Genomic DNA, 14,924 nt, shown 5'->3' on the forward strand with positions numbered 1-14,924 from the left:
ATTTTTCTTTCATCTCTCATATTTCATCTTTTTGTCTTTAATTGAAGATTGTATTGGAATTTTGTGAAAAAAGCGAAGCTAGGTCGAGAATTTGTATTTTGTAAAGAAATAATATTTTAATGATATAAAGAAAGGTAAGCGAAGCTATTGTAAAATATATTTTCATAAGAAAGCAAAATGTAGTTTTGTGTCCTAAAAAAATCAAAGAAAAACCGCTACTAATGTTGTATGTCTATTTCATTTACTTCAAGTCAAGTCATATGCCTTTTGCGTGTCAAAGGGATGTTAGAATAGATCACAAGCACGCAGTCTCATTATAAGATATTGTTACCCTTTGTCCTCACCGCCCGATAACTTTTGAGATATTTTATAACTGGTCTTCTGAAAGACTTTTAACCAGCTACCTTAATATTGCCTGCCTACTTTTTTATTATGTTGTGGTCGTCCAAAAATTAGTTCAAAACTTTGAGATATTTTATCTTTCATTTTGTTTATTTTTTATCTGTGTATAAATAAATAAAGTGGGTAAAATAAAATGTTCTAGTTAACTTCATTGAAGTTATAGAATTAGTCCAAAATTATACAATCTAATACATCTACCGAAATGTTGTAATATCCTAGAAGCCTCTAATTATGGAGCATGCCTTCTTTAATGTTACAATGTCCAAAACAAAGTAACAGGGAATTATCTTGCTCATGAAACCAATCATGTATTACTTGATGCAAAATAAATAGGAAAAGAGTTGAAACTATAATTTCAGGTGACTTTCACCATGAAGAGGTGAACTAATTTCTGACAACCATTCTTTCTCCTTTCATAAGCACATCCAGCAGTCTGCATAGGGAAAATAACTCGTCATCTGGCAGCAGGGACTGAACAGTTGAGTACACAGCAATTAATGGCATTTCAAAATTTTTCCCTTTCAAGTTTATTTCATCCATCTTAGGCTGGCTATTCTTCTTTCACCATACAGTGATAAAATCACCACACAAACGACATCAGTGCAAGAAATATGAACATCATTTAGGCTCGGATGTTGTGCGGCTGACTGTAACGGGCATTGTTGATAGTGACGGCCTTAGGACAAGGTACAAAGCAGGACCCAAGAATGGCACCAGTGATAGGAGAAGAAGCCAAGAGCCTTTGTCAAACCTGTGATAAACACCTCAATGTTATGCTACATAAACTCTCCTAAAAGAGGAATTTAAAGCTTTAAATGAGACAGAACCATTCAAGAGCTCCCCAACACCTCACCATTTCCTGGCAGTCATATCGTTGTAAACCCAAAATGGAGCAAATGCAGATAACAGGGTGAAATCAAGGCAAGTGACATGGATCTGCAGCATCAAGTTCAAAGGCTGCTTCTAAGTTTTTGTAGGGTTTCTAAGATTGTAAATATCAAGACTAAACAACCATACGAAATTACCAATGAAGAAAATAAAATGAAAGATGAGAGATAAGTTCTATTCTAAAATTTGCCTACTACATTGAACGTATATTTCATTAATATTATCAATGGGGAAAACTTTTATGATTCAAAATTAAAAAGACTGCTACTGAAGGCTCAAAAGTTTATGCTGATTCATCATCACAGAAAAAGAGGTTGTAACTCATCTTCAACATGAGTTGGCATCCTATTATAAAAATGGCTGCATAGTGTTCACTGTCCATTTAATTCTAACGAACTACTGAAACATCTGACATATATACATCAATGGTTCACAACACTTACAAATTTGCTTTCTCTGAAGTACTGGTAAAATTCCTTCCAGTCATCCCAGTTAGCTAAACCTGCATAAACAATTATACCTAGTCCTGCAGCAAGTGATATCTGATGTGTAACAAAGTTAACTTGTAATTCCATATAAAACAAAGAAACTAATGTAATTGCAATTACTCCAACTTCTTTTCTCTCTCTCTCTCTCTCTCTCTGTGAATGCTTCTACTGCTGTTCTCAATACAAGGGCAACACTTCATAAAGCAGGAATGATCTAGACATGCTACACAGAAGTACAATATTCGGACTTAAAAATAAAATAAAGAATAATATGTAACTACCGTTACCCTTGGCTTACCCCATTCCACCACTAGACCACAAGAGCCAGTGGTTATTACCCATCTTATCTTCTGAAAGAGAAAATGAAAACATGAAAAACAAAAGAATTTTCTAGACATGCCCTTTTCCCAGAGAAAGATTTGGAGGTCAATATCTGCAGGCAATCTTCAATCAAATAATACAGATACTGATAACATATTTTGTTCACCATCTGTTTTTTTTTTTTTCTATGGTGTGTTTAAATTTTTTGTATCATCTTGTAGATAATAGGGCTGTGTTTTTTAGACACCATGTGCATTGTCATGCTTCTGCTATACATCTTTTTAGTGTCTGAAGTATTAGCTAGTTTCAAAATATTTCCACTCACAAAAACAGTTTATAAATGTCTTCACATATTTTATCAAGAGAAATAGTTTGGAGCTTTTGGAAGTTAATTTCTTACCGCAGCAGTTAATTTTGATTCCAGAAAATTCAGAGGCCATCTTTTGATTTCTGTTTCTTCAACAGGAGGTGGTGGCGGTGTCCAAAGTACAAAATAGGGAAGAAGAGCATATGCACCACCGAAGAATGAGAGTATTAGGAATGGCCAGACCGGAACTTTGCTTTTTGAGCTTATTAGGAATGGCCAGACTGGAGCTTTGCTTTTTGAGCTGTGGATACCAAAGAAAAAAATATCAAATTTAATCAGCACCAAAACACTAATAGTTGAGAAATTTTGAGTGTAGCTAGATGGACATGTCACAGATGCTAGCATTCAGTCCGCCTTAGAAGTAGCTTGCATGTCTCATCAGATGCATCATAACAAGAGACTTTCAGGGAGAAAGGACTCGACATGATACTTCTATTACCGTATAGTCGGCCTACATATTGGCCTATTCTAAAAGACTTTCCATTAATACACAAGAAAAAAGTTGTGCACGAGAAAGGATACACAGGATCATTGATTAACTAAGCTAAAGGAAAGAAATATACCTTCTACCTGTTGGGAGCAGCAGCATGCTATACACCAAAGGCCACAAGCCCATTATGTACCACAGAGACACAAGCACACCATTCATCCTGAAACCATCATCTCCCTTCAAATTCAGGAGTTTTTTCAAGAAATACATGTCCCTCGACTGCAAAGAGTTAAAAAGACAACATGTTAAGAATTGAAATGATAGAACACGATGAAAATGACAAGAATACATATACATACAGAAACGGGTTGTTTTGAATAAGTTTGTTCAAAGATTGACACATCCAAGTAGGGAGATTACTAGTGCCAAATTTTGAACTTGGCCTTTGCCCCCCTAAAAAACACCCCCTTCTCTTTAAGCTCTATTTCTTGGTCTTTATCTAAGAGAAGAAACGATGAAATACGCTTGTTACGTATGAGCATTAGCTTTTTACACATAATTAATCAAAATAACCAAAATCAGCTTTTGAAAAACTGCCGTCAAAACCAAGTCCGAGACCTAAACCAGTACCATAAATCTAAAATCTAAATCAATGAAACCTTTGGCTTTATAAGCAATGAAAATATTTCAACAAGGCAAACAGATTACCTTACCAATTCGCAACCAGAATGCACCGGTAAAACCCATCAAATAAAACAAAAAAAGAAAAAAAAGAAAAACAGAGCACTATATTAATATGAATAAAATAATGATCCTAAAGTACCGGGGTCTGGTTTGGACTGAGATTGAAAACATAATACAAGAGTGCTCCCCACAAGACCAAGAGCAAAATTGAGGTTGTCCAGTCCCTTCCCTCTCCACCATTTCCACCATTTCCGCCATTTCTACCATTTCCACCAACCCCACCTTCCAAAGGATCTCTTTCTTCCACAACTGGGTCTTCTGACTTCTGCCTTGTTAAGGAAAAATGACAAATTTGAGCAAGTCCCTTCCTCTGAAATGCTAAGATTGAGCTTCTATGATTCTGGGGTTTAAGAAAAGCTGAAAACTTTGAGGTTTCTTTGAGAAATGGGATTCTGGGTTTAAGGTTGTGGCTTTGCAGAGAAGTTTTGAGTTCTGGGTCTTTAAGATTGAGAGTAAGCGATGGGAAGGTAGAGAAGTTGCAGGAGATAATGTTGGCATTAACAAACATGTTGAGGATTAGAGGATTTCAGAAAGAAAGATACCCTTAACAGACGGGTTTGAAGCTTTTAAGCGACATATAAACCATAAATACGACGTCGTTTATCAGACTCAAGACTAAAAAGTAGCCAAGCGTTCTACAACTGCCACAACGACCATAATCCGGCCACAACTTAGCAGACAAGAGATAAGGCACCTAGGCACCTCTCTCTCTCTCTCTAAGCATAGCCATGGCTGAGGCTTCAAGACTCTTTCACGCCTCATTCATACCAAGTTTCTGTTCACTCCACAAAACCATCCCACACTCTCACTCTCACTCGGCAATCTTTCATAAGCGCCCAATTCATTGCTCAGTTTTCACAAATGACACCACCAAAGCCGCAGTGTCCCAGAATGTCCCCTGGGGTTGTGATATCGATTCCTTGGAAAACGCGTCAGCTTTGCAGAAATGGTTGTCTGAGTCGGGCCTCCCAGACCAGAAAATGGCCATAGAAAGAGTGGAGGTGGGAGAAAGAGGACTTGTTGCTTCGAAGAATATCAGGAAGGGCGAGAAGTTGCTTTTTGTGCCTCCTCCACTGGTCATCACTGCAGACTCAGTAAGATTTTCTTGAGAAAGTTTCTGAGAAATTTGTTCAAGTGTTTTTCTGTAACATTATCTGGGTTGTATAAGCTTGATTTTGATGCATATTGTCGTAAGTCAGATGAAACAAATTCTTGCAGAATGTTTATGGTTTTGGAACATGTATGCATCAACATTAGTGCTTGCTACATTTGTCTGATTAGTCGAAATGTACACTTCATACAAGGTTATGAAAAAGTTCTTATTTTTAAGGCTCCAATCGACCTTTAAAAGTTGGGGTGGATAGAATTCATTGATCACCGAAAGAAAGAATCCCGAGTTTAATCCCAAAACACAATCGCAATGCACAAAAGATGAAAGCCAAAGACAAAACAACTCAAAAATAAATCCACCAAGTAAAACAAGACGAAAAACAAAATACTAAATTTTCTTTGCCACTGCAGATTGCAGCGTTTGACTTGGCTAATTTGTTGTCCACTGTATTGATTTTTTGGAATGCCAAACTGTGTAGTAAGTTTTTCAACTGTCTTTTCATGCATTTTCGAGTCTGCACATCTGAGTTACTGTGTTTCTATGAGACTTTATTTTATCTTTTCTTCACTGAATAATTGATTACTCGATTTAGCTTTCATAATAAGTATGTGTACCTCAGTACCTGCAATACTTATTCTCGCCTATGCATATGTGTCTTTGGGGATACTAGGAGTGGACCTGTGTGGAGGCTGGTGAAGTGTTAAAACAGAATTCTGTACCAGATTGGCCACTACTTGCAACTTACCTGATTAGTGAAGCAAGTTTTTTGGAATCTTCAAGATGGAGGAGTTATATTTCAGCCTTACCTCGGCAGCCCTATTCACTACTGTACTGGTAAGTTCTTATTCCTAATTACTGGTTCTAATGGTGGAGTCTTAAGAGTCTTTTTCTAATATGGAAAGGGTCTACTCTCAGTTTTTTCCCCTACAGCTTCTCTGTATTATTTCAGGACACGTGAAGAACTAGATCGATATCTGGAAGCATCACAGATTAGAGAGCGGGCAATTGAGAGGGTCATGGATGTCATTGGAACGTATGATGCTTTTGCTATGTTGTCTTACTTTAAAACTTGGCTTATAATTTCTTGTACCTTTGTTGACATATATCCTGATTTTTGTGCTTATATTTTGCTGAATACATGATTTTTCACTTTACTAAATTTAGAACTTATTCCCATTTCTTGTGTAGTTACAATGACTTAAGGCTCAGGATATTTTCCAAGTATCCTCATTTATTCCCTGAAGAGGTATTTATTTCATATTTTCTCAACTGTTGTACTTTGTGTAGAATAGGATGGTGTATTTCAGTGACCTGGGTGACTACTTTGTATGTGGGAAAACTTATTCCTCTTTTCACTTTTAGCTGTCTTGGCGTTCTTACAACTCTTTTGGTTCCTTAATCTACTCATAATTCAATCCAGGATTTGATTATAATTGTCTTTGATGCTGAGTTGGGCATAGAAGATATGAACATTCATAACTACAAGTTGCATCTGGAACTCGTTATATGCACATATTTATTGTTACAATAATCACATGCTGTATTTGACTTTGCATCATGTACAATTTTTGACTTTGCACTATGAATGGTTTGCAGGTATTCAATATTGAAACCTTCAAATGGTCATTTGGCATTCTTTTCTCACGCTTGGTAAGTAAATTTAGTTGGCAATATCATTGAATTGCTTGCCATCCACAGAAAAGGAGTCAAACTATGATAAGGTGTTTGGACACCTGCCAAAAATGATGTTGCTCTTCATAGCAGTATAGTTGACAGATTTGTAATGTAGTATGAAGTCATGACCAGTACGGTTTCTTTAGAAAAGAAGTGAAATTATGTATTAAAGCCTATCAATTTTTTTTTCTTCCCTTTTCCCCCTTTCTTGTATCTCTATCGATGCCTGAACCCTTGACCTTGATTATTACTTGAGTACTAAACTACCAAGGCTAACAAGTGACTCGTCCAAAATCCTCAAACTGAATAGGTGTTAAGGAAAAGAAGGTATATTTCAAATGTCACTAAGAAAATATTTAAATTTTTTGCAAGTGTTGCCTAAAAACCCTTTTAAGTATATCTAACATCTTTATTCTGTACTTGATAAATAAACATCGTGTAGATTAAAGCTATATATTTGATGATCCTCATGGATTTTAAAAGGCATATGTGTTTGTAAGAATGAATAACTTAGACTTCATTATTCTCAAATCACAGGTTCGGTTACCCTCAATGGATGGAAGGGTGGCCTTGGTTCCATGGGCAGATATGCTGAATCACAGTTGTGAGGTATGTTGACTAGATTTTTTATACGACAATGTCATTAGAAATAACCTGGACAATTCAAAATCTAAGTAGGTACACCTGTTATTGACTTCTCTAGGTGGAAACATTTTTGGATTATGATAAGTCATCACAGGGAGTAGTCTTTACAACAGACCGGCCATATCAGCCAGGTGAGCAGGTAAACAAAATTTAAGTACATTATTGACAAATCATCACATAGGGGGGAGCTGCTAGGACCATAAACAAAAAATTCTAATGTGTTTATAGTTCAAGTATTTTCTAGAAATGATTATATATATAAGGGTGACTTAAAAGAATACTTGCAATTATTTTGGGTTTTAATAACTTGGTGAAAAGTTTAGGAATTTTGGGGATATTTTATTCTTTTTATTTTTTTGTGACATGATAACTTGATTGATTCTGAGACACTTGATTGATACAAAAAAGGAAAAAAATAAGCGTAGGGGTCATATTAGTTTTTCTTCATTGAAAATAACTGCGATATGTTACCTGCTACAAAGCCAAATGTATTCTCTCTTAGGGAATTTTGTCCACCTAGACCAACTTCAGTGTTATTTGTGATTTGCTTCATCATCTTATATATTATCAACCATTTAGTCCAATACTATGCCAGCGAGCGCTATTAACTGGCACTTACTCTTCTCCCTTCCACCCTCCTCCCCCCTGAGAACGGGATGGAGGGAGAGGTTGTGCATTCAACACCCATTGGATCCAGGTGTAAGTTACTTATCAGAAACTTTGAGACCAATAGTAGTGGGTAACATCCCATTTAAATTAGAATCATCAATGCTTGATTTCTACTACCACTTTCTGTAGGTTTTCATTTCATATGGTAAGAAGTCTAATGGAGAGCTATTGCTGTCGTATGGATTTGTGCCGAAAGAGGGTACCAACCCAAGTGATTCAGTTGAGTTGTCAGTGTCACTTAAGAAATATGACAAGTGTTATAAGGAGAAGTTGGAAGCTCTGAGGAAGTATGAATTTTCAGCGTAAGTACCTCATAGATCAATCGAGTCATCTCCAGTCTCTCTCTCTCTCTCTTATTTTCTTTCTTTCTTTCTTTCTTGTACTCTTAAGCGTTTGTTATGTCCATAACAATATAAATATTTTGAAATGTTGAGGTAACTATTGGTAACCTTTTAATTATGTTGATTACATAAATTGTGCTTCCTTCTTCTATGTTATGTTATTCTTCTTACTTCAATAAATAAAAGAAAAGGTTATTAAGTACCATGGCATACATTTATATGGCAGATCTCAGTGTTTTCCTATACAAATCACTGGTTGGCCAGTGGAGTTAATGGCGTATGCTTATTTAGCAGTCAGCCCTCCAAGTATGAGCAGACAGTTTGAAGAGGTTTGACAGTTTAGCCTTCTGAATTATGAATAAATTGTTTCAATATTGTATAGCCTGTCTCAAACATCTTTATTTCAGATGGCTGCTGCAGCATCAAATAAAACTACCACCAAGAAGGATTTAAGGTACCCTGAAATAGAGGAAGAAGCTCTGCAATTCATATTGGACAGTTGTGAATCTAGCATATCAAAATACAACAAATTCTTGCAGGTGAGGGAATATTTTTTAAAAAACTTTGACATGGTTGCCAGAAAGTTTTATGATTCCCTATAATATCAGCCCTAATACATTATCCTTATCAGGCAAGTGGATCAATGGATTTGGATGTGACATCTCCAAAGCAACTCAACCGAAGACTGTTTCTGAAACAGTTAGCAGTAGACTTGTGTACTAGTGAGCGGAGAATTCTATTCCGTGCTCAATATGTAAGTGAAAACCCCCTTCACCTTTTGTCAATTGATTTTTCTTCATAAACTACATTTTCAGCCATCAAACTTAAAAAGAGTACCCTAGTAAATAAAAATTGGTATAACAGGTATCTGAGTTTTTTTATTTGATTGTGCTTATATTTCCAGATACTGAGGAGGAGGTTGAGAGATATAAGGAGTGGTGAATTGAGAGCTCTGAATCTCTTTGATGGGTTGAGGAAGCTATTCAATTGAGAGTATTTCTGAATGCAAAATCTGTCCTTGGGTGTTCAGATGAATATTACTAGGCCATATGAATATGAGCTTCGGATCAAATCATATCTGGTGGGCTTCTTATCATCTTATGTGACCTTAAGCAAGAGCTTGGGACTTCCAGCAAGCCAAGGAGACAGATTTTTCGCCATGTTTGAATTAATATGATGTTATATTATTCATATGTGCTGCTAAAAGAAACCTCCTATTTATTCTATTTCATTTGGCATGATAGAAGTTATACTTTTCTTCTTCTTTTTGAATATTTAACTTCTCTGGTTTAAGTGGGTAGGTGCATACATAATGGAGAGAGCTGAGGGAGAGAGATAACAAATTTGCCCCTTTTCTACAAGAGCAGAAATGAAATATGTCAAGAAGATGCATCCCCTTTTGGCCATATACAATCAGGAATCAGACAAATGCAATTAATCCACATTTGGGTTTTCCAGATTTTAATTGAGTCCACTCCACCAATATCACAATTTAGTCACCTTAACATATGAAGCAAAGGGATTGCATTTTTTTTTTTTTTTAATGCATGATTGTGATATTACTGAAACAAATAGTCGCCAATTTCTTAGTTAAAATATACCATCAAAAGGCCAAATCAGCAGTATTACTATTGCATCCAATAACGGCCCAGATTAAAGTAAAAAGAATTGAATGAATCTGATGCATTCAATGTTTCACCTAACCATATCAAATAAAGAGAATCAACTATTAATTAGTTAGTTAATAAAGAGAATCAACTAATAATTAGTTACTCCTAATATGGAAGATTGGGATAAAACACAACCAAGAGCTATTCTGTACATCTATCTCAGACTCACCACCTATCTCTATATTTCTCCTATTATAACGCACACTTTCTCTTCAAAATCAGCCGTTAGGGTTTTCACCAATCTGAAATTCAACAAACAAGAAAAAAAAAAATGGAGGGTTTGGTTTCTCTAAGAGCAACAATTCCACCTGTCACTCACAGACCCAACAAATTCACTCCCAGAAATTCAATTCCAGGAATCAAAATCAATTTTCGTACGAGGAAATCGGTCCCTTTTGCTTCTTCCTCCATTAGAGCTCAACAGGTTTTGAACATTTATTTATTATTATTATTATTTTATTTTTTTTTTGCACTGCCTTAAAATTTTGATTTTTATTGAGACTTTTGAAGGCCATAAGTCTAAGTCGACTTCCTATAGCCCATCCGCTTCCCAATGTTTAAAAAAAATCTCTTAAAAAAAAAAAAAAAAAACCATTCCCTTCCCAATAGCCCGAGTAGAGATTTTTGGCAGCTTGGAGTCATTCCAGCATCTATCAAAGTCTGACGTGGTCAATTTTTTTTTTTTTTAAATAACGTCAGATATTTTGTTTTTGTTTTTTAAAAAAAAATTGAAAAAGAGATATTAAAGAAAAATTCAAATTTGAGGTATTTAGCTCCAAATTTGAGACATTAGCACTAAATTTAGGATGATCGAATCCCTTTTAGGTGATACAATCCCTAAATGGTTAACTTTTCACCCTTACATTTTTAGTTTTGAATCCAAAAACAAATTTTAAGACAATAAAATTACATTTGGGGGTGGCCCCATCTGGCCGAATGGGGGTGGCTCGAATGGCCAAGGGAGCCACCTCCAATTTTTTTCCTTTTCTTTTTTCATTTTTTTTTTAAAAAAAATTATTAAATAGGTGCCATGTATCAACATCTGATTGGTCCACATGTCAGTCTTAACAGTCAACTAACGGATGGACTAACTTGGTCCTTTATCAAAACCCTAGGGAGGTCCTGTGATAAAAATGAAATTTCAGAGAGGTAAAAATAAAGTTACCAAACCCAAGAATGTACGTATTTGGTATTTAACCCAAAAAAAAATATAACAAAAATTTTTTTTTTATTATTTTTTTTTAATATATGTCCGACGGAGTCTGCCAAAATAGCAGGACTCCAATAGCCCATACCCTTCCCTATCGTTCCAACTCGTAAAATTTTTTCGTGACGACACTTGTAAGATCTATACGAATATCATCGCCCTCAATATTTTTGTCCTGCACAAAGTAGCACGACATCACAATTATATTGAGAAATGGAGGGTTTGGTTTCTCTGAGAGCAACGCTTCCGTCTTTCGCTCACAGACCAAACCGGTTCTCTGTCAGGAGGTCCATTCCAATGGACTTGCATATTCGAAACTTGGGTCCTTTTGCTTCTTCCTCGATTAGGGCTCAACAGGTTTTCCAAATCTTCCAATTTAGACGCCGATTTGTACTATTTTGTGTCGATATATTTACATTATTGCCCAATTCAGAGCTAAGTCTTTGTGGATTTTGAAATAATTCAATGTTTATAATCAAATGCATGTAGAAAATATAAGCTTATTTGCATGTGGGTCTCTTAGTTTTCAGTAAAGTTATGATCTTTGTGGTGAGGTTTTATTTATTTCCGAGTTCAAGAAAGTGAATAATGTTGGAAATTGGTGCAATATAGAGTTGTTCTCGGATTATATATGATATGCTAGCTTCCACATGATGTGGTAACTTAAGCAATAGAGAATTTTGTTGAGCCAGCAAATTTGTGTGATTGTTGAAGCCCATTTGTGTTTGGGTCTTAAAATGTGTTTTTTTTTCCCCTCTTCCATTTTTTTCTCTCTGGGGATGAATTTGCGACTAACTGCTCAGTTGGGTTAATAGCTTGGGAACTGAATTAATGTCGGAATGTTGTTTAGCTAGAGTCCGAGGATAGTTCTGCCACAGTTGCACCGGTAACAGTACCTGAAGAAGATGCTCTTAAAGTCAAGGAGTGGGAAGTGGGAATGTTTCAAGATGAAGTAGCTGCTAGCCAGGGAATAAGAATTAGGAGGAGACCGTGGACTGGGCCCCCTTTGCACTATGTTGGACCCTTTGAGTTCCGGCTGCAGAATGAGGGGAATACTCCTCGCAACATTTTAGAGGAAATCATTTGGCACAAGGACAAGGAAGTCGCAAAAGTAATTTCTACAACTTGGTTTGTAAAAAAATATATGTTTTGTTTTTCCCTTTACCTTTTTCCTTTTTTGGAATTTTGATGAGTTTGCTGTAGTGCTAATAGCTATCGTTTTTCAGTTTAGAGAGAGAAGATCTCTCTCAGTACTGAACAAAGAACTTGAGAATGCTCCTCCTACTAGAGACTTCATTGGAGCTCTTAAAGCAGCAAATATGCGAACTGGAATGCCTGGATTGATTGCTGAAGTGAAAAAGGCTTCTCCAAGCAGAGGAATTCTAAGAGAGGATTTTGATCCAGTGAGTCTAAATCCTTCCTTTTTTCTTTTTTCTTTTTTCTTTTTTTTTTTTTTCCGGATTTTATTGTCATATTATATTACTATCCTATTGTTGAGCTACATTTGATATCCCTGTATGTATCTGTTACAACATTTTTTTACTGATGACATGTCATGTTTAGAGGAATACTAAGTCCTGATTTTCTTGTTCATAATTTTTCTTATCATCATTGTTTTCATCATCGTCATCTGCTTCTGAAATGATACAAGTACTGTTGAAGGATGTAGTTGTTTTGCTAGGATTTTATCAGACATGAAATTCCTAAATGCATAGAGTTGCTTGCCTTTCTATCATTACTGAGCCTTAGACCTCTAATCTTTGCAGTATGCAATTGCAAGTCTACTTAAAATGGTTTAGAGTTGCTGCTAGAATGGTGGACATGAGAAAATTTCAATTTTTGAACAAGTACTAGAAGTTCAAGTCTTTATGAATTTGAATACATTTTCTTAATTAATGAAACAGTGCTGCTTTGAGACAGCAGTTCCTTCGTATATAAGTCCTATATGCATACATGTAAAATGGTGTTAATTCTAGGAGAGAGTGAGTTCTGTAAGACTAAGGGCCTTTTCTGAATTTGTGGCACCAGAGAGATGGCATAGTAGAAGGCCTTCAAGAACTGTACCAGTTCACCTAAAATTCGAGATTATATTTATTTATATCTTTCTTTCATTGTCACATTTAACGTAATGTAATGTTCTGAATGCCTCTAATGATAGGTTGAAATTGCCCAAGCTTATGAGCGAGGTGGAGCAGCATGTCTCAGTGTTCTGACAGATGAAAAGTATTTCAAGGTAAACAAATCAGTATAAACCTTTTTAGGTATTCTTATGTAATGAAAGTTGCTGGATTTAATTTATTTTAAAGTAAGTTCTCGTTACTGAAGCTGAAAAAAGGAAAACCTCATACTTGTTTTGTATTTACAATGCAGGGAAGCTTTGAAAATCTGGAGTTGATAAGGAAAGCTGGAGTAAAGGTCTGCTCCTTGAATTTTGTTGTTGCATAGTCTATAGTGACAGATACAAACTGTTATTTAGTGATTAATATGAGTTATGCATCTAATACTAGCAAAATATGCAGTGCCCTCTATTGTGCAAAGAATTTGTTGTAGATGCATGGCAGATCTACAATGCTCGAGCAAAAGGTGCAGATGCCATTCTTTTAATTGCTGCTGTTTTGCCAGATCTTGACATCAAATACATGAGTAAGATCTGCAAGTTGCTTGGTTTGGCAGCACTTGTTGAGGTACAGATGTTGCTCTTTTCTTGTCTGTCGTACTTCGCCCTGGCAGTCTTATGCTTCCAGGTGGTAGAACATATTTATGTTTCTGGATTAGATACTTGACTACTCTGAGACATTTGACTTAATTTGTGCTTCTATTCATATATTTTTCTTCTGTCACATATTATAAGGAATGTAATCACAGCTGCTTCGGCTGTTGGTTTAAAAGTCATACTCTGACATAGTTTGGTTTCAAAACATTTTCTTCTGTTGCTTTTATTGTTGTCTTGAATGCAAGAGTTTATGGGTTGCCTTTTCTTTAGTTTTCTTATCTTCTTTTCTTCCTAGTTGTATTACAAGTTTATGTTTTTGTTAGAAATGAGAAAATTCGAACTTTTTACCTGCAATTTTGATTACTAAATGTGCTATTGTTGCTTCTGTTGTTTATCTTTAGGTACACGATGAGAGAGAAATGGATCGTGTTCTTGGAATAGATGGGATTGAGCTTATTGGCATCAATAACCGCAATCTCGGTACATTTTTTCTACTTTTTCAAGTTGGCTTAACCCATGTTTTTATTTTGATCCTCGAGCTTTGTAATAAGACTGTTTGTTGACATATCATATTAAATTGTTTTCTTCCGTACCTTATGCATGGCTTCTTCTTCTTCTTTTCTGCAGAAACATTTGAGGTTGATATAAGTAATACAAAGAGGCTTCTTGAAGGAGAGCGCGGTCAAAGGATACGCGAAAAAGACATAATCGTAAGTGGTCCATTTACCTGGCAAATCTCTGAAACATATAGTTTGGTATTTGTACATGTTATGTGATTTTTTTTTTTTTTTGGGGGGCGTGGGGAATTCTTCAGGTAGTTGGGGAATCTGGATTGTTTACTCCCGATGATATAGCTTTTGTTCAAGATGCTGGTGTTAGAGCGGTAAGCTTTCAAACCAATTAACTGATACTCAATTGTACATGGCATGCCTTAGCTGAAAGTTTGTATTCTTCTGCTGCAGGTTTTGGTTGGAGAGTCAATTGTGAAACAAAGTGACCCCGGGAAGGGAATAACTGGACTTTTTGGCAAAGATATTTCATCATGAGTCAGGATTAGAATGTTCTTACTTCTTACCCCCTTCCCCTTCCTTTTTTTTGTAAGCGACACATAGCGAAGTTTATGGAGTTGCAGTCCAAAAGTGTGGTGGAATAACTTTTTGTATCTGAAAAATGGCTATGGCATATAATATATTACAATAATTGAATTGATGAAGAATATGTAGCAAGTAGGGCTGTGCAAAATAACCGTCTACC

General features: G+C 35.8%; 3 protein-coding genes across 5 annotated transcripts; 2 read left to right on the plus strand and 1 right to left on the minus strand.

Annotated features, from left to right (window-relative positions):
• Positions 1-572: 572 nt before the first annotated feature.
• Positions 573-4,178, minus strand: LOC132181264 (uncharacterized). 3 transcript variants are annotated; one of them, XM_059594399.1, is made up of 6 exons: positions 3,720-4,178; positions 3,030-3,175; positions 2,500-2,668; positions 1,734-1,832; positions 1,256-1,338; positions 573-1,153 (listed from the first exon to the last, which is right to left on the minus strand). In XM_059594399.1, exons 1-6 carry the CDS (start codon positions 4,146-4,148, stop codon positions 1,021-1,023), a joined length of 1,059 nt encoding a protein of 352 aa, XP_059450382.1. In that variant the 5' UTR covers positions 4,149-4,178; the 3' UTR covers positions 573-1,020. The 3 variants fall into 3 exon arrangements, with proteins under 3 accessions (XP_059450382.1, XP_059450381.1, XP_059450383.1); XM_059594398.1 differs by having other exon boundaries at positions 2,500-2,707; XM_059594400.1 differs by lacking the exon at positions 1,256-1,338 and having other exon boundaries at positions 1,064-1,153; positions 2,500-2,707.
• Positions 4,179-4,303: 125 nt separating this feature from the next.
• On the plus strand, positions 4,304-9,340 carry LOC132180926 (ribulose-1,5 bisphosphate carboxylase/oxygenase large subunit N-methyltransferase, chloroplastic). Its single transcript, XM_059593923.1, has 12 exons — positions 4,304-4,734; positions 5,422-5,585; positions 5,701-5,784; positions 5,940-5,997; positions 6,348-6,401; positions 6,963-7,034; positions 7,129-7,209; positions 7,869-8,041; positions 8,307-8,409; positions 8,488-8,619; positions 8,712-8,834; positions 8,985-9,340. Exons 1-12 carry the CDS (start codon positions 4,369-4,371, stop codon positions 9,069-9,071), a joined length of 1,497 nt encoding a protein of 498 aa, XP_059449906.1. The 5' UTR covers positions 4,304-4,368; the 3' UTR covers positions 9,072-9,340.
• Positions 9,341-11,040: 1,700 nt separating this feature from the next.
• Positions 11,041-14,879, plus strand: LOC132180744 (indole-3-glycerol phosphate synthase, chloroplastic-like). Its single transcript, XM_059593671.1, has 10 exons — positions 11,041-11,314; positions 11,808-12,068; positions 12,184-12,360; positions 13,116-13,190; positions 13,328-13,372; positions 13,477-13,641; positions 14,072-14,150; positions 14,298-14,380; positions 14,485-14,553; positions 14,633-14,879. Exons 1-10 carry the CDS (start codon positions 11,171-11,173, stop codon positions 14,714-14,716), a joined length of 1,182 nt encoding a protein of 393 aa, XP_059449654.1. The 5' UTR covers positions 11,041-11,170; the 3' UTR covers positions 14,717-14,879.
• The last annotated feature ends 45 nt before the right edge of the window (positions 14,880-14,924 follow it).

Source organism: Corylus avellana, chromosome ca5 (genome assembly GCF_901000735.1).
Source record: "Corylus avellana chromosome ca5, CavTom2PMs-1.0".
Taxonomy (NCBI): domain Eukaryota; kingdom Viridiplantae; phylum Streptophyta; class Magnoliopsida; order Fagales; family Betulaceae; genus Corylus; species Corylus avellana.

Bases quoted from the DNA above. Each gene is read 5' to 3' on its own strand.
- LOC132180926 (XM_059593923.1), top strand. From the start codon at position 4,369: ATGGCTGAGGCTTCAAGACTCTTTCACGCCTCATTCATACCAAGTTTC. The intron at 5,785-5,939 runs GTATGATGCTTT...TTTCTTGTGTAG, and splicing joins GTCATGGATGTCATTGGAAC to TTACAATGACTTAAGGCTCA. The intron at 8,042-8,306 runs GTAAGTACCTCA...TTTATATGGCAG, and splicing joins AGGAAGTATGAATTTTCAGC to ATCTCAGTGTTTTCCTATAC.
- LOC132181264 (XM_059594398.1), bottom strand. From the start codon at position 4,148: ATGTTTGTTAATGCCAACATTATCTCCTGCAACTTCTCTACCTTCCCA. The intron at 3,176-3,719 runs GTACTTTAGGAT...AACTCTTTGCAG, and splicing joins TCAGTCCAAACCAGACCCCG to TCGAGGGACATGTATTTCTT. The intron at 1,833-2,499 runs GTAAGAAATTAA...GTTACACATCAG, and splicing joins AATCAAAATTAACTGCTGCG to ATATCACTTGCTGCAGGACT.
- LOC132180744 (XM_059593671.1), top strand. From the start codon at position 11,171: ATGGAGGGTTTGGTTTCTCTGAGAGCAACGCTTCCGTCTTTCGCTCAC. The intron at 11,315-11,807 runs GTTTTCCAAATC...AATGTTGTTTAG, and splicing joins CCTCGATTAGGGCTCAACAG to CTAGAGTCCGAGGATAGTTC. The intron at 12,361-13,115 runs GTGAGTCTAAAT...CTCTAATGATAG, and splicing joins TAAGAGAGGATTTTGATCCA to GTTGAAATTGCCCAAGCTTA.